Source organism: Dromiciops gliroides, chromosome 3, assembly GCF_019393635.1.
Source record: "Dromiciops gliroides isolate mDroGli1 chromosome 3, mDroGli1.pri, whole genome shotgun sequence".
NCBI lineage: Eukaryota > Metazoa > Chordata > Mammalia > Microbiotheria > Microbiotheriidae > Dromiciops > Dromiciops gliroides.
The window spans coordinates 381,303,773-381,322,925 of NC_057863.1; the positions used below are offsets into that span (position 1 = coordinate 381,303,773).

General features: G+C 35.0%; 1 protein-coding gene across 1 annotated transcript in view; it reads left to right on the top strand.

Annotated features, from left to right (window-relative positions):
• The window catches only part of ACTR3 (actin related protein 3), a 60,569-nt gene that overhangs the window by 18,209 nt on the left and 23,207 nt on the right, over positions 1-19,153 (top strand). Inside the window, exons 2-3 of the mRNA XM_043993287.1 lie at positions 12,343-12,398; positions 17,862-17,986. Coding sequence (XP_043849222.1) covers positions 12,343-12,398; positions 17,862-17,986 — 181 coding nt within the window. The remainder of the gene's footprint in view (positions 1-12,342; positions 12,399-17,861; positions 17,987-19,153) is intronic.

Here is a 19,153-nt window from a genome sequence, read left to right on the forward strand (position 1 = left end):
TTTCATTAGATCCTCACAATCAAATCCTTGAGATATGTGTTATATTATTCCCATTTTACAGATGAGGAAAATGATGCTGAGAGAATTAAGTGACTTGCCTAGAGACACAAAGCAATTTAAGGTGTCAGAGGCATAGGATTTAAACTTAGGTTTTCCTGACTTCTAATATGGACTCTAGCACATCTAACAAACAATAAATGGTAGTTGTTACTAAGTATTTAATTGTGGCATAAAGTATTTAGGAGTTCAGAGAATGGGAAAATAGGTGAGGCCTGGAGTAGATAGAGAAGAGTTCATATAGTAGATAGAACTAGATCAGGGTCATGGGAGATCCATAAATTGTGGTGAAAAGGAAAGCTTTTCAGGAATATGATTTCTATGAGGAATGGGAGAAGAGATAATAATAATAGTGATGTTTACATAGCTTCTCAAAGTTTTCAATGTTCTTAAGATACATTACCTCATTTGAGCTTTCTGACAACCCTTTGACCTATCAGTAATGTGTGACCTGTTGGCACACCAAGGAGATTAATTTGAATGGAGGGGTGGGTCTCTGTTCAAAACAATGAGAAGTTAGTGAAGGTGCTGTCTGCTTTGGTAGAGTTCTTCACTCTTCTCTAGTCTTTCAAAAACCACTGACTTAAGTCAGCAGATTTGCTGGTTCTTTTCCGTATGCTAGGATATTCTTTTGGGTTAGGTGACTGAATTTGTGAAGAGCAACTAACTAGGTGTTCTCTTATTATCTCCTTGTCTATCTTGGGTATCAACTACTTACTAGTTATTTCTTGTTGAACCTTTTCCAGGACAAAAGTTGTTCTTTCTCCTTGGCAGAGAAAATAGAAGCAAAATAAAGGTTGAGTTTTTTTTATCTCTGGTGGTATTGTTATTGTCCAGTTCACGCTAAGTGGCCATCCTATCCCTTCTTTGATCTTCCTCTTTTCCTCAGTTCGGTTAAAAACAAAAACCAAACATACTTTATATCACTTTCCAGACTCAGTTCACCTTGAGCTGTACTTTCAAAACATTAGTTGCTTGTGCTGCTTTGTCTTCTTTATATGTTTCCTTAAAATTAAAGTTCATTGGTGAATTCCCTGAAAACAACTTTAAATGCCACTCAATGAAACTTCACAATTCTTTACATTAGAAATAAGCTTTCCCGGGCAGCTAGATGGTGAAGTGGATAGAGCACCAGCCCTGGATTCAGGAGTACCTGAGTTCAAATCCGGCCTCAGACACTTAACACTTACTAGCTGTGTGACCCTGGGCAAGTCACTTAACCCCAATTGCCTCAGTAAAAAAAAAAAAAAAGAAAGAAAGGAAAAAAAGAAATAAGCTTTCCCACCCTTCACTCACAACCTCCTTGAATATTGTTTTTCTTTTTTAAATTAATTTTTATTAATATCTTTGGGTTTCCCTTTAAACTATTAATAGCACTTTATTTGCACTTCTGTAATGTGTTTATTGATATTTATATACTATTTTGATTACTATAAACAGTGCTAATATCTCCATTTTACAGATGAGGAAACTGAGGCAAAGAAAGGTTGAAGTGACTTGCCCAGGATCACTCAACTACTAAGGGTTTAATTCAGGTCTTCCTGGCTCCAATTCCAGCAGTCTGTGTACTGTACCGCCTAGCTATCTACTATAAACTCCTTGAGGGCAGGAGTCTTATTTAAGTTTTTTTATTCTCCCTTAGCTTAGGCATTCTGTATTCAGTAGGTAATTAATAAATATTGCTGAGTGAAATCCACTCTTTGAGGACTGGGAACTTTGTATTAGGTACTTAATAAATCCTGATTGAACGGACATAGGTTTGTTACAAACTACTGTTTGAGTTTTGATTGGACGAGCATTGGTCTTATATGATTTCTTTAACCTAATTATTTTCCATTATTAATTAAGTGAACAATTGATTATTTGTTTTGAAAAATCTGAGTTTTAAAAGATTTTTTTGTTATTAAAATAATATTTTTATAACATTGTTTTAAATTGCTCTTTTTCATCTGTACATAGATAGGGCCTAATGTGTTTAAAATAGGCACACCCATTTTCAAATGGAACTAAACATTGCTTGAATGTTTTTGTTTAATTGGTGTCTTAAATATTATGAACAGTGTTGTATTTTTTTGGCCTATAGAATGTGTACTTTGAATTTTATTTTGGACATTTTATTAAATATTTGTCATTCAATAAGTTTTTATTGATGTCTTCTGTTTCTTATATCATCATACTTATTCCAAGTATCTTTCTTTCTCCCAGAGAGCCATCCCAGATAACAAATATTTTTAAAGAGGAAAAAAATATTTAAAATTTAAAATAATTTTAAAAATACAAAAATGGACTTTTTTTGGTCTTATGTAAAACTTGTGGGGGGTTTTAACCCACAGAGGGATTGGTTGGGAGTGTCCTCATCTCTTCATTTAAGTACTGCTTAATCTGTATAATTTTGTCAGATTCACTTTTGATTTTTTTGGTGTATAGTTTTTTTTCCATTTATGTTATAGTTATTGCGTATTGTTTTCTCAACTCTGCTTATTTTACCCTGCATCAGTTCATGTAGATCTTCCCATGTTTCTTTATACAGTATTCATCACACATAATTTCTTACAGCACAGTCATATTCCATTACATTCATATACTACAGTTTGTTTAGTCATACCTAATAGACAAATATCTATTTTGTTTCTAATTCCTTGCTAACACAATAAATGCTGCTAAATATTTTGGTGTATATTCGGCCTTTCCTATTATATCTTTCTGGGGCTATAAACCTAGTAATGGAGTTTGTTATTCAAAGGATGTGGACATTTTAGTCACTTTATTTGTATTGTCACTAAGTTTTGACTATCTAAATCAGTTTTGTCAAAGCAGTGGTTCGAATCAATGGGAGCCAATAGAAAAACCTGCTTTTCCATCATAAAATGGCAGGAATAGAGTCAGAGGACCTGGGTTTGAATGCCAACTCTGTAACTACCTGTGAGACTGGGCAAATGACTTAACCTTTATAAGCCTTAGTTTCATCAGCCAAAAAAATGATAGAGTTGGACTAGATGACTTGCCATGCAAGGTACCTTTTGGTTCAAAATCTATAGTTTTATGAAAGGCTAAAGTTGATGGGAAGGGTTTCTAAATCTGAGTGATCTTATTTTCTACTGTTAGTGGAGTCTTTCTTTTTTCTATAGAAGTGGTATATTTTGAAATTTGCTCATTTCTATGTGTTAATTTCTACTTTTCTGCGTGAAAAATTACTCTTTTAGGTTTTAAAAAATCATCTAATATGGCATAGACATTTTTTTCCCCTTCAGTTTTAAGGACACAAATAAAGTTTGAATTGTGTCTTATGCTGGTTTTTTTCTTTTTATATCCTAAGCAGTTTTTAAGATGTGATAAACTAGGTTTTGCCCACCCACATATTCATAAAAATTCACAAAAACTTTTTAATTGTATCTTAAGTACTTTCACATGTTATAAGCACAAAGCGTATGGCACAAAGAATATTAGTCTTGAAGGTAGGTAGAAACAAGTTCATATCCTTTCTGTAGCTCAGTAGAATGTGAATATACAAGTCACATCTTTGAATCTATTTCCTTATCTGTAAAACAGGTAGTAATAACTATATTAACTATTTTGCAGTATTTTTAGGAGAATCAAATGAGATAAATCTTATGCAAAGTGCTTTACAAACCTTACAGTGCTATAAAATTTTAGCTCTTACTAACATTATAATTATTGTGGTTTTGCTGGAGTATGTATAATGGGTCTCTGTCCCGAATACTATAATGTTTGAACTTGGCATTGAAGGTAGCATAATGCTAGTCAGTGTATTTGAAGGACATTGGCTTAGAGCACATTTGGAAAACTTCTTTTTTTTGATTACTACATTAAAAGTAATTTGACTTACTAGCTGTGTGACCCTGGGTAAGTCACTTAACCCTCATTACCCTGCCCCCCCCACCCCCGAAAAAAAGGTAACTTGAAACTGAAATTAATAAAGAAAGCAAAGATTGCAGAGTATGGAATGGTTATATTCAAGTTTGGAAAAGATTATACTACCATGGACAAGAATTTCATATTTATACATAATGGTTTTTTTGCAATCACTTCGTGCAAATAAATGCTTCACCATTTTATCTCCAGATGAAGTGAGACTTATAGTGTTGTGATTTGTTCAGTTATATAGATAGGAAGCCTCACTTTGAGCTAACATCTTCTCTATCTCTTATACCATATTATAGGAAATATGAGTGGGTTTCTGATAGAAGTAGAAGTAGCAATCATCTACAACTATTCTTGCTTTCTTTCTTTTTTTTTTTTTTTGCAGGGCAATGAGGGTTAAGTGACTTGCCCAGGGTCACACAGCTAGTTAAGTGTCAAGTGTCTGAGGCTGGATTTGAACTCAGGTCCCTCCTGAATCCAAGGCCAGTGCTTTATCCACTGCGTCACCTAGCTGCCCCTACAACTATTCTTGTACATGACTTCCCATAAATCATTCTGATAATATCTACCCAGTAGACTTGAGACCTTTACCTAGGTTTTTTTTAATATTTAGTGGGTAGCAATACAGCACTTGAGTTTACTTTTGTTATCCCTCATACTCTTTAAGCTACTTCCTGTGCATAAATCAATAATATACTTTCAGCTCACACATACTATTTTCCTCTCTTTATTCCATTTTGGATTAACTAAAATTTTGATTCTTTGAAGAAAGACATTGCATGACTTGCAGCCATATAACATAATTAGGTGAACACTAATGCTATCTTAGCTCTAGCTATTTTGCTCTAGGGTACAGTTTGGGGTCATTGAAAGTGCTTTATAGTTTCTCAGATGCATTCCAGCTCACTTTCCTCCTTTTCAGTTGTGGCCTCAATCTTGTAATAGATAGCAACAGATATTGCTTTCAATGAATTTAAATCTTTTGGTAATCTGCCACTGAATATGTATACATACTCACTAACATCCTTTGTATGGGTGATACAGATGAGCTTAAAGTTAGGGGTTTGATAGTATCCACAGCCAAGTGTATTCCTATGTTCCTCACTACAGGCCACCAGTTTGGTTGTGATATGCATATTATTGGTAAAAAGGAAAAAAAAATAAAAAGAGAATAGTTGAAGATTCAACCATATCTCCCTAGTCTTCAATAAATTTAGCCTCCTTTTCCCTTTCTGGAATTTTCATTATCTCTAAATATATTTTGCTCATTCCAAGCCTTTTTTTCTCCCCCTTCGTTTCCCCTGCCTGATCAGCAGTGTGTTCAAAAGAAATGTAATCAATGGACTCTCCTCTTTTTTTCCTTCCTCCTCTCCAAATCCTATCTTTTAAAAATTTTTATTTTTTTTTATTTTTCAGGTCTCTTCATCAAACCTTTTTTCCATGAGACCTTTTCTAGTTACTTTGGTGTCAGGTATTTTCTAAACTCCAATGTTACTTTTTTTTGATGAGGCAATTGGGGTTAAGTGATCCAATATTACTTACTAACTATGTAACTTATTTTGTCACTTAAATCATATGTTACCCTTTGTTTAAGAGTTTTATGATGTACATTCTGGACTTAAATCACAAGTATATATTTTTTCTTCCTTTTTTTCTAGCAATTAAATGGGAAATATGGCTTGCAAGAACTATATTTTTGCATTTCTTTGATATTCTTTCACCATTTAGCAAACTATATTTAAATATTTGAACCAGTGAACAAAAGAAGGTTCAGTTTCATTCATGGATCTTTAAAAAAAGTATAAGGCTTATTGATCACAGAAATAACCCATCTTTATTTAGAAAGAATACATTAGCATATATTTTGATTAGAAAACTATTTGAGAGGAACTTTTTAATAGTGAAAACTTGAATATGTTTTCCCAAAATGAACTTCTAATTTTTCTACCCAATAGCTATATGTATCCTTGTTTATCTATTTTTGTGGATGGCTCCACTTTTATTTCCTAGTTACCTAGGCCCCAAATTGTAATAGTCATCTTTGACTCTTCCTTTACTCTCATCACTTATATTGATTCGGTTACAAAGTATCATCAATTCAAATTCTATATTATTATTTCTCTAGTAGTATTCACCTTTACATTCCTACTGTAACCACCTTAGTTTAGGCCTTCACTGTCTTTTGCTTGGACTGTTGTAGTACTTTTTTTTTTCTTTTCTTTTCTTTTTTTTTTTTGCAGGGCAATGAGGGTTAAGTGACTTGCCCAGGGTCATACAGCTAGTTAAGTGTCAAGTGTCTGAGGCCGGATTCGAACTCAGGTACTCCTGAATCCAGAGCTGGTGCTTTATCCACTACACCACCTAGCTCCCCCTGTTGTAATACTTTTCTAACGTGTCTCCTTGTCCTCAGAGTCTTCCTTTTCTATACTATAGAGTGAGTTTATAAGTTTGGAAGCACTATAAATTCATATTTCCTTTTTTCATCCTCTAAATTCAGGGTATAACCTGTATTAATGCTTGACCTTCCCAACAGTGATTTAATGTATATACATGTATGATTCATTTTTCAACATGTGCTTTTGCCATCTTTATACACAGATTTAAAAAAAAAAGTTTCCTTCAGCTACTATTTAGAAAACATAGGATGGATTTTGTCCAATAAAATTGTAAGGTTTTTGTTTTTGGTTTTTTTTTGGCAGAGGTTTGGGGGAAGAGGGAGTCATGAACCCTCTTACAATATACCAGTAAGGTTTTCAGCCTTTTGTTTGAAGACTTGAAGTGAGAGAACTTGTTGTATCTTGTGGCAGCCCTTTCTACTTTCAGAACACAATATTTGTGGGAAGTTTTTCCTTACATTAAGGTCAAATTTGTTCTTGTCATTTTCTTTGCATTGATCCTAGTCCAGCCTCTGGATCCAAATAGAACAAGTCTAATTACCTATTCTTCATGATTGCCCTTCAGATATTTGTAGACAGATACTGTAGCCTACCCAAATCTTCTCTTCAAGTGTATTATCTCCATTTCCTTCAGTGGATTCTTATGTGGCCTGAACTTAAGGCTCCTCACTTTCTGGGTTGCTGTCATTTGGATATCTTCAGGCTTACTAATATCTTTCCTAAAATGTGATTCCCAGAACTGAACATAACATTTTATTCAGGATCTCACTAGGGCAAAGTGCAACAGGACTATTGTTCCCTGGGCTTTATCTTAATACAGCTTAAATGCATTCTTTTTCTTGCCTGCTATATTACACTGTTGATTCAGTGAGCTCATAGTTCACTAAAACCTCCAGATCTTTTTCAAACTGCTCTTTAGTCATACTTCCCTCATTTTGTATTTGTGAAATTCATTTCTTGAACTTGAGTGTAAGACTTTATATTTATCCCTATTTGATTGAATAGATTTGGCTTATATTCTATCCTATCATGATACTTTATAATCCTTTCACCAAGTATATTAACTGTCCTTCCAGCTTTGTGTCATCCACAGATTTCATAAGCATAACATCTATGACTTTATTTAGGACCGTTCTCTGGAGACTTCTTTTCAATTTGTAATCCTGCTATTCAAGCACTTCTAAACTTACCTATTTATATTATAATACATCCACCTTTTCTCCATTTTCCCCACAAGAATAGCATGAGAGTTTTGTCATATGCTTTGCTAACATCTAGGTAAACTCTATCTATAGCATTTGCCTGATGTACTCAGCTTAATAACCCTGTCATAAAATAAAATAGAGTTAATCTGGTGTGTTTATCCTTGATAAACTTTGGTGTCTCTTTGTCATTACTGCTTTTTCTTCTTAAATGCTTACTATCACTTTAATAATACTTTCTAGAATTGTGCCAGGAGTCAATCACACTCAAGTTCAGAATTTATTATCTATTCTTTTCCTTTTTATGTAAATTAGGGCATTATGCTTTTCAATTAATTATTGACATAAAATTGAGATTCTCACTGTAGTGCAGAATAGGATAGGGCTATCAACTGGTACAGTGTGAAAGGAACTCCCAGGTGAGGGAAACTCCTCTATCCACAAAGATCAGCTTATATCTCATTGGGGAATTGTTGACCTTTTTTTTTTTTTTTTAAAGTGAGGCAATTGGGGTTAAGTGACTTGCCCCAGGGTCACACAGCTAGTGTTAAGTGTTTGAAGCCGGATTTGAACTCAGGTACTTCTGACTCCAGGGCTGGTGCTCTATCTACTGCTCCACCTAGCTGCTGCCCCGTTGACCTTATTTTAATTGTGCTTCTGCTGTTTTAGTATGGAATTGTATTTCTGACTAACTAAATTTTATACAGCTTAAAAGTATACCTTAATTTTCTTTATGAGAATGAGACTACTTGAATCTTTGTTAACTACAGAATTTTTTAGTTGAAATTACAGCTCATAACAGCTTCCAGGTTTGAAGATTTCTTTTATAAAACAGATTGGTGGCTATGAAACTAAAATTTATGTTTCTGTCCTTGTCTTTTGCATTAGCATAACAGCAACCACATTAAACTCTGGTTAAGGTTATTTTTCTAAATTAAAATCTAGTCTTAGAATACTTTTCTCATTCAGATGAAATGTTTGACTATGTTTTCTAAATGATTTTCTAAAGGTTTTCTATTGGGAACAAAAAAGAATAAAAATAGCTGTTAATTCTTAATTCTGTGTTTGAAAGATGGAGCAAGGTGCTTGGTTTTGATGACTTCTTGGTTCTTTTAAGCTATACTTAAAAAAAAAAATTATGTGTTTTTGTGGGGCAGTGAAGCTTAAGTGATTTGTCCAGGGTCACACAGCTCATGCCAAGTGTTTGAGGCTGGATCTGAACTCAGGTCCTCCTGAATCCAGGGCCAGTGATTTATCCACTGTGCCACCTAATTGCCCCCTATATTTTTTTATAAGAAGTCATTTTACATACGTTAAAAATGCTAACCTATTAATACCCTGCATTATAATACTGAATTTTAAACATGGAATATTTGGTTTTTGACTCCCATTTCTTCCCCCAGCCTCCCCTCCCCCTTCCCCAGAAGTTTGAGTATTCAGTTATTATCTGTTAATTCTTACGATAATTCCTTCAATCACTCATTAACTTGAATACAAAAATAGTCCATTGAATCATAGAAAAACAAAAACCCAAACAGCCCATTTTCTGAGCACTTAATATTTGTGAGATACTTTATTATGATCTGAGTTTTCAAATAGATAGTTTCTTGCCTTTAGGGACCTTAAGTCTAGTTGGGATACATGAAATATCTTACTCTTCACTATTTTCCTACAATATGAATTGTTGTATGTTGATGGAGAAGAGATTGGGTCAGTGGAACTTAACATCCATTTGAGAAGAACCATGGTACAGTGGAGAAAAGGTACAACTGAAACTGCTTTCTTCATTGTTTTGTGTGTGTGTTTTTTGTTTTTTGGTGAGGCAGTTGGGGTTAAGTGACTTGCCAGGGTCACACAGTTAGTAAATGTCAAGTGTCTGAGGACAGATTTGAACTCAGGTCCTCCTGACTCCAGGGCCAGTGCTCTATCCACCGTGCCACCTAGCTGCCCCGAAATCCAATGGCCTTTTTTCAATTCTCCTCATTCTTGACTTCTCTGCAGCCTTTGCTACTATCGTTCACTCTTTTCTTGAAACTCCCTTCTCTCTGGGGTTTGGGACACTAGTCTCCTGATTCTCTTCCTATCTATCTGACATTCCTTCTCAATTTATTTTGCTAGATCTTCATCCAAGTTACTTTTGCTAAGCATGGGTGTCACTCAGAGCTCTGTCCAAGGTTCTTTTGTTCTTCCCTCTATACAGTTTTATTTGGTTATCTCATCAACTCCTATGGATTCAGTTGTCATCTCTATGTTGATGATTCTTAAATCTCCTTATCCAGTTCAAACTCTGCTGACCTCCAATCTTACATGTCCAACTGCACATTAGACATTTTAAACTGGGTGTTATGTAGACATCTCTAGCTCAGCATGTTCCAAACTGAACTCATCTTTCTACCCAAACCCTTCCCTGTCTTTCAAAATTCCCAGTTACAGTCAAGGGTATCACTATCATTCCAGTCTTCTAGGCTGGCAATGTAAGAGGTCATCTTCTATCTGTCACTGTCTATTTCAACATCCAATCTCTTGCCAAGATCTGTTGATTTTAATAACTTTGTAACTAATGTCTTTTTTATATGCCCCCTTTTTTCCTCTGAAACTGCTCAACACCCTGGTGAGGGCCCTCATGTCTTACTTCTATACTGTTGGGATAGTGTTTGTTGATCTGCTTGCCACAAGTCTCTCTCCACAAGTCCATCCTTCACTTAGCAGTCATAGTGATCTTCTTAAAGCACAGATCTGATCATGTCACCCCACAAACTCAGCAATTCCAGTGACTTCCTATCCCCTCCAGAATCAAATATAAAATCGTGTTTTGTGTTTAAAGCTCTTCATTACTTGCCTTTCTCCTACTTTTCCAGTCTTTTTACGTGTCACCGCCCCCTCCTTCCCCCCAGTTATTAACCCCTGCCCCCAGCCTGTAATGCTGTCCTTCATCTTAGCCTCTTGGCTTCCTTCAAGTCCCATCTAAAATCCCACCTTCCATAGGAATCCTTTCTCGAGCCTTAATTTCAGTGACTTCCCTCTTGATTATTTCCAGTTTACGCTGTATATGGCTTTATACATAATTGTTTGCATGTTGTCGCCTTCATTAGATTGTGAGCTTCTTGACACCAGGGACTGACTATTCTCTTCCCTTGTATCCCCAGTGCTTAGCCCAACGCCTGCCATATAGTAGATGTTTAATAAATGTTGACTGACTGGATTAGAATCAAGAGGCTTGAGTTCAAATGTGCCTCTGAGGCTGTGTGAGTTTAAGCAAGTCACTTCAACTCTTGGTTTCTTCATCCATAAAGTGAGAAATAGGAATAGAGAGTTTCTGAGGTCCCTTCTAGTTCTAAATCTATGATTCAATGATCCTATGGTCCTTTTTAGAAAGAGTAGAACTTAAATTCCAAGTGGAGGAAATGAAACAAAGAAATACAACACAGTTTTCCAGTTCATTTCATCATGTTTTTGAAAAATGAGCAGAATGTTTTAGTTGGAGTGAAAGGGTAGTATAGGGAAATAGTAGGAAATAAGGTTGGAAAGAGAGAGGCCAGATTATAGATTTCTTTGATAAACTAAAGACTTTTGCCCCTAGGGAGTACCTTACAATGTTTTAGGAAGATTGAACATTTATTCCCTCAACAAGCATTCATCAGGCGCTTAACCCTGTACAGAACACTAGAGAGAAAACTGAAATATCTTTGATCTGTGGTCTCATGAGTACAATTGCCTTTCCTATGGTAAAGTTTATAAGTCTCATCCCATAAGACTCTTGCCCATGCTTTCTTATAAATCACTATTGGGAATCCATTTGGTATATTGGGCATTTCTAGATCTGGTCATGTTGCTTAAGGTCTGACCATTGGTTATCCTTTGTTCATATCATATGACTTATCTCTCTTTTTTTGGTGTTATGAATTATGTCTATTGGAGTTTTTCATTGGTAATAAGATGTTCACTACTTAAAACCACCATGTACTCCATTGCTATTTAGGTGACCTGAAACTTTAATTTGGAAGTTTTGATATTTCATAGCTCATCATACAGCATCACCAAAAGAATATTGATATAAAAATATAGAATATATTGTTATAAAAATATGAAATATTTTTATATAACAATTCCTATGTTCTCATGAAACTTACAGTATAGTAGCAATGTGACATAGGGTAGACTAAAAATGGAGGGATAGTACTTGAAAAAGAGACTTTTACAATAATTCTAGTTTGATGAGGCACTATGATGATGGCAGGTATGTAGTAGCACAGTGTATAGAGTACTCTTCCTGAAATTAGGAAGACTTATTTTCCTGAGTTGAACTCTGGCCCTAGACACTTACCAGCTGTGTGACCCTGAGGAAGTCACTTAAATCACCCCTGTTTGTCTCAGTTCCTCATCTGTAAAATGAGCTGGAGAAGGAAAATGGCAAACTACTCCAATATCTTTGCCAAGAAAACTCCAAATGGAGTCATGAAAAATTGGACATAACTAAAATGACTGAACAGCTGAACGATTAGGATGATGTCATTGTTAATAGAATAGAGGGGGACATTGGATATGGTGAAGTGAAGGAAGATTTCTGAGGATTCTGGTGTATTACATGTGAGGAGAGAAGAATAAGTATAAGGTAACTTGTTTAGAGATTGCTAGTTAGTATCATTGGGAAAAGTAGAATGTGGTGAGAAATAGGATTATTAATTGGGGTTCTAGCAAGTTGTTTTATAAAATTTTCATTTTTGAGATAGGGTTGATTCTTGGGCATATATGAATTAGATTCTCATACTAATGAAGGGTTTTACAGAATGTTTTCTGTTTTTCAGGTATACAAAACTTGGATATGCTGGAAATACTGAACCTCAGTTTATCATCCCTTCATGTAAGTACTGCCTCAAATGAACACATAGATTTAATATTGTTTCTGCTTGCTGTAAATTTCTAATTAGTAAATAATTCTGCTAAAGTAATAGGCATATAGTTTACCACATTCCAAGCATTCCATGTATTTCTAAGACTGAGTGAGGGAATAACTTCACTATAAAGAGCACAGTTAGCATTAAATTTAGAATTAAAGTTTTTCTAAAAGAAGAAAGGATGGGAAAAGTCAGAAAATATGAGACAAAATATCTCCCCTCTTTTCCTTTCCCTCCCCACCTCCTTTTTACTTTTATTTTCAATATTTCATTTTTTCCCCCAATTACATATGAAGTGTTAAAGGCTAAAATTCTAGCTAGTCTGTCTCAAATATCTAATGAGTGGTCACCAATAAATTATAAGCTTTAGCAAGAGTTAGACTTTTAAGCATTTATTAAGGAGAATAAGAATTTGGTAAAGAGAGAGAGAAAGGCCTACATTCATCTATCTATTAAAGGGAGAGCGCATTTCTAGCTCCGCTCTCCGCCAGAGTCCACAGGAAAGAGCCGGAGTCAGGGCGCCAGGCTCCCCCCTTCTTCCTCCCACAAGCAAACGAGTGACAGCAAAGAAAAGACATGGTCTCCCCCTCAAAGACCTTCGCCTCATGGGCGGAGCTCTTCTACAGTAAGTCTCCAGCAGGTGGCGTCATTCCAATCGTTACAAAAGACAATTTTAAACTTTTTGGCGGGGGAGGTGGGGCAATGAGGGTTAAGTGATTTGCCCAGGGTCACATAGCTAGTAAGTGTCATGTGTCTGAGGCTGGATTTGAACTCAGGTCCTCCTGCATCCAGGGCTGGTGGTTTATCCACTACGCCACCTAGCTTCCCTTTTAACCTTCTTTTCTTTTTTTTTTTTTTTTTTTCTGGTGAGGCAATCAGGGTTAAGTGACTTGCCCAGGATCACACAGCTAGTGTCGTATCTGAGGCTGCATTTGAACTCAGGTCCTCCTGACTCCAGATCCAGTACTCTATTAAATGATCCACCTAGCTGCCCCTAACATTCATTTAAAAAAACCCAAAAACTTGAGTTCCAAACTTTCCCTCTCTCACCTTCCCTCTCCTTAAGATGGTAAGCAATTTGGTATAGGTTATATATGTGCAGCCATGTAAAACATTTCCAAATTAGTCATATTGTGAAAGAAGAAACTGTAACGATTGGAATAACGCCACCTGCTGGATACTAACTGTAGAAGAGTTCTGCCCATGAAGCGAAGGTCTTTGAGGGCAAGACCAGGAGTCTTGTCTTTGGTATCAGGAAGTGACGCGGACTAGTGGGAGGAAAAAGAGCGAGACTGAGCGCCAGTCTCTTCCTTCCTCCTCCCACTAGTCCGCGTCACTTCCTGATACCAAAGACAAGACTCCTGGTCTTGCCCTCAAAGACCTTCGCTTCATGGGCAGAACTCTTCTACAGTTAGTATCCAGCAGGTGGCGTTATTCCAATCGTTACAGTACAGACCAAAAGAAAAAAATATATACTTCCTTTAAACAAACAAACAAAAAAAATCCATTTGGATTGTCTTCCTGCAGGGCTGTTGACATTGCTTTTCATGGGTATGGGTAGCTGATTCCCTTCCACTACAGACTTATGTGGATGTGCCCTTTGATTTATGGTTAGGTAACCACTGAACTTGTATCTGTTGTCATTCCTGCGTCTCTCATTTTAGGCTCCACTTAGTTCAAAATGAGGTATCTTATTTCATAAACAGTTGATATATTTCCACTACTACAAGTTTTTGCTGATTATTTGAATTTATGTATCAGTATGTCTCTTAAAGTGTATTTGTTGTCTGTCTTTTTTGTGCTTCTAGCACCTCAGCTGTCCTGCTTACTTACATACAGCCTTGTGGAGCAGTGCTGCACAAGCATTCCTTGGGTTTTCATAGTTTGTATACCAGGGCCATTATTGGGTTATTATTTAATATTGAACAATGTAATACCATTTAATCTAAACAATGACTTTTCAGCTTATTGATGCTGGTAGTTGTTTGTTGAGTTGCTTTTAGTTGTGTGTAATTCTTTGTGACCCCATTTGGGGTTTTCTTTGGCAGAGGTATTGGAGTGGTTTGCCATTTCCTTCTGCAGCTCATTTTATAGATGAGGAACTGAGGCAAACAGTATTAAATGACTTGCACAGGGTCACATAGCTAGTAAGTGTCTGAGGCTGGATTTGAAATCATGAAGCTGAGTCTCTCATTCTAAGCCTGGTGCTCTATCCATTGTACCACCTAGCTGCCCCAAAGATAACTATGATAGATCTTGTGATATAGGACCCCTATACATTTCAGCCATTTCAGTTGTTTCCAGCTCTTTGTGACCCCATTTGGGGTTTTCTTGGCAAAGATACTGGAGTAGTTTGTCATTTCCTTTCCAGCTTATTTTACAGATGAGGAAACTGAAACAAAAAGGGTAAAGTAACTTGCCCAGGGCTACACAGCTACTAAGAGTCAGAGGCCACATTTGAACTCATGAAGATGGATCTTCCTGACTCTAGTCCCAGTGTTCTATCCATTTAACTATCTAGCTGCAATGCTTGTAGACTGAATGAAAATAAACTGCCTTTTCAGTTGGATTTGTTAGTCTATTTTTGAAGCTAATTGTTTTCTAGAATCTCTCTGCTTCATTGGTGTTGTCATAAGAAGTTTTAACAAAGGATGATGTCCTGGTTTTCTTTGTTTTTACTTTTATAAATCATATTATCTTTTATTTTTGTGATAGATTTCGTTTCTCTTGCTGAATATCTTGAGATAACTATATATCCATATCTGTCTGTCTGTCTCTGTCTTTCTAATCTATCATCCATTCATCCATCCATCTATCATGATTTCTCCCAGGAAGCTTTGTCTATGACAAAATGTATGTTGTTGTTTTTTTTTCCTAATTATTCTTTGCTTATTCTGCAAAATAGGCCATAGTACCATGAATTCAATCTTGTTTGTTTTTGTAACATTTGGTGTAGTGGAAATAGCATTGGAGTTGAAATTATAAAATTATGTTGAAATCTCTACTATGACTTAACCTGTGTGACCTTGGGTAAAGTGGTTAACTCTGGGTGCCTCACTTTTCTCAACTGTAAAATGAGGATATTAGGGTAGATGGCCTTTAAAGGTTCTTCTAAGTCTTATTCTATGATCCATTGAGTTTAACATGATGGTTATAAGTGCATTACAGAAAATCATTAGCTTGTAATTTCTTTGACTTATGTGACCCTTGGCAAATCACTTAACTTCTGGATCTCTGTTTCCTCTAGGATGAGACTAGATGATCTGAGGTCCCTTTGAACAGTAAATCCTGTAATACTAAATCTCCATGGAATTCCTGTTTTTGTTTTTAAGTAACACCAAGGGAATTGGATAGGCTTCTACTTTTCAGGGTTTAGAAGGTTTAAATTTTTAGAAAGTTGTATAGAAGCAATCTTTTGCATTTCATTTCTGCTTGCATGTGTTCTTGCTATTTCATTTTATTTCAAAATCCAGACTTGGCTTTCATTCTTTCTTTTTTCTTATGAGGATCTGAAATATTTATAATTTATTTATTTGCTGCAAGTAACTGTTGGATTTTCAAGTCTTTTTCATCAAACTAGTTCTGAGGCTGCTGACTCAGTATTATAATCACTTTATGGCTTTTATAATTATTTTCATCATTTAATCACAGTAAGTATTTAAATTAGAAAGCCTGTTAGTAATACTTTGAGTAGCTTAATTTATTTTGAGCCATATAGATGCCACTATGAATTAGAAATATATTGCTTGTGAGAATGTAGAGCATGTTAACTGATGGCACAAATATTTTAAATAAACCACTGGATATGCTGAAGGAATATCAGGAATTCTAGGGGATAATTATATCTTACAAAAAATTTCCTGTTTCTGTCTTAAAAGTTTTTAGTTGGAATTAAAATGAAAAAAAAATATGTATACTTGAAGGGTTTCCAAGACTTCAGTAGTGGTGGTTGCTATTATATTTCATATGTTAATAAGGTTGGCACAATGCTGTTTATTCCCCTTCCTTACTCTTGAAAATTACACTTAGAAGATATTGGTAAGCTAAGCCTTGTTGCTACACATTTTTGTTTATAAGGCCAATCTCTTCGAGTACCATTTTCTTGTATGAGCTATGAAAATACTAAGACCTAGATGATGAATTGCTTTTTGAATTTTAAATGATATTCTCAATTTTTGATTTTTAAAGTTAGCAATTTTTGCTACATGGTTTTTAGTTTTTACTGGCTGATTGATAAAATATATAGAATGAGCATGACATTTTAGGTTAATTACTGTTTGAGAGTCTTGTATATAGCTTTCAAAAGCATAACAGTTACATAATTTTCACTATTTCTACCCTCGGGTTAACATTTTATTCTCAGGTCATGTAGTACTTTTATTTTGCTTTGGTTCACTAAGGATAAACTTAGAGACATATGTTATGCTGAATCCAACTTAACCTGTCTTCTTGAATTGCCATATTTTCCAAACACTGAACCAGGAGTAGACAACTGCAATAGTACTTTTTTGCCCAAATATCAACAAACAACATTGAAATACACTGAAATAAATTCAAGATAATTGTTTTCCAATTGGCTTTTTAAATACTTAGCAATTTGGGCACATTTTGGGACAGGTTTTTAGAGAATCTTGGACATTTGATCCCCTTTTGATTTACAAGATTGCCTAATACCAATAGGTTGTTTATATAAAAGTTAGAAGGGGCTGACTGTGGATACAGAATTTTTCTCTTTCAGTATTCTCTGCCCAACTTATTAAGGATTTAACTATTAAAAAATGATGGCAACACAGTTGAATGCCAGATCAACCTAAGTACATTCAGATAAAGACTGTTATGAATGAAGAACTGTTTTACTTGAAGGATTCAAAATTTCATAATTTAAGTAAGTTTTAGCTGTGATGTGATGTGTTAAATTGGATAAATAGTTTGAGAATTATTGTTGGTTTTGAAAAGTGACTTGATTTTTAAAAAATGACCTTTAAAACTAAATCCTATCAGTATTTTTAGTTCAAACTATTGTTCATCATCTGTAGTACAAAATTACAGAATAGAAAAGTTTGAAGGGGAAAATATTTTTGTATGTCCTCTGCAGTTCTTTTTTGTTGGTGTATTTCACCTTTTCCTTTTTGGGCTTTCAGATGACTTTTGAGGTGATGATAATGTCTGCTGGTTAAAAAGGAATCTCATGGTTATTGAAATACCAAGAAAAAAATTTCTCCGTAATACATTTTTAGTTTTCATTACATTTACAGTTTTTTTATGCCATTATCTATTTAAAGTTTCATATGTGGTCTCATACATGAGTGTGATAAAATGAAAGATTATATTTGTATATGTCTAAGGTGGGAGAGATGAAAGATACAGTATAAATGTAGTTTGAGGAATGCCAGCTTCTAACATGTCTAAATAACTGTTTCTTTTTAAAGGTATTGCTATCAAGGAGTCTGCAAAAGTAGGAGATCAAGCCCAAAGGAGGGTGATGAAGGGTGTTGATGATCTAGACTTCTTTATTGGGGATGAAGCAATAGAAAAGCCAACTTATGCAACAAAGGTATGATTCTGTGGTTAGGTGAGAAAAATGAGAAATTTTGTTTAAAAATTCCATGGTGTTTCTAAGAATATTTGTTTTCTACCCTCATGAATCCTGGCTCTGTCACTTTCTGCCTGTTAAGTCTTGACTGCCTTGGTTAAGTCTTAACTTTTCTGATATTTAGTTTACTCTTCTTTAGGATAAAGAGTTTATATATATACTAGGTTGACATCTAAGGTTCCTTCTACTTCAAAATCTGTGATCTGTGATCTCCAGTTCTCTAAATCCTTAGTTGCCTTAAAGGCTCAACTGAGATGTCATCTCTTGTGTGTAAGCTACTCCAGTCTTGCTTAATTATTAATGCTCTCTGTCTTCCCCTAAATTACTTTATATTTACCTATATGTAGCATGTTACATATCTCCAAATAGATTGATAACTCTTCAAGAACAAGGACTATTTAATTTTTCTATTTTAATCTATTTCCATCCATAGTGTCTAGAACTAGTAAATACTTTAATAAATAGTTTTTGAGTTGAATTGGGTAGTAATACAACTTTAAAAAATGTTATTTTTAAAAAGATTGATAAAATAGAAGAGCATTTTAAAAGGTATCTAATTATCAAATATGTTACATGTAAGTATTAAACAAAAGGAAAATAAAAAATACTTAGGAAAAAACGAACTGTGAAGTGTTAGCTCCAGGACATGGTTTTAGGAATTGAGGATTGGAGAAAATGGAAGATTAGACGTAATGGAACAAATAGGAGTGTGTTTGTTTGAATGAGCAATGAATCATGACCACAGCTAACCAGTGATTTGTTGCTTCCAAAAAAGGTATATTCAGTAACTACTGTACATATTAAATGCTGTCATGGCTTTCTTTAAAAATGTAAAACAGGGGGGCAGCTAGGTGGCGTAGTGGATAAAGCACCGGCCCTGGATTCAGGACTCCCTGAGTTCAAATCCGGCCTCAGACACTTGACACTTAACTAGCTGTGTGACCCTGGGCAAGTCACTTAATCCTCATTGCCCTGAAAAAAAAAATGTAAAACAGGGTTCCTGCTTTCTTGAAGCTCATACTTCAAGGTTTTGCTGAAGTGTTTTTGGTTTATGATTTTTCAGGTTATCTAACATCAAAGTATATTGTGCATAGTAGTTTTTTAGAAATAATTTATTAAATGGATGAA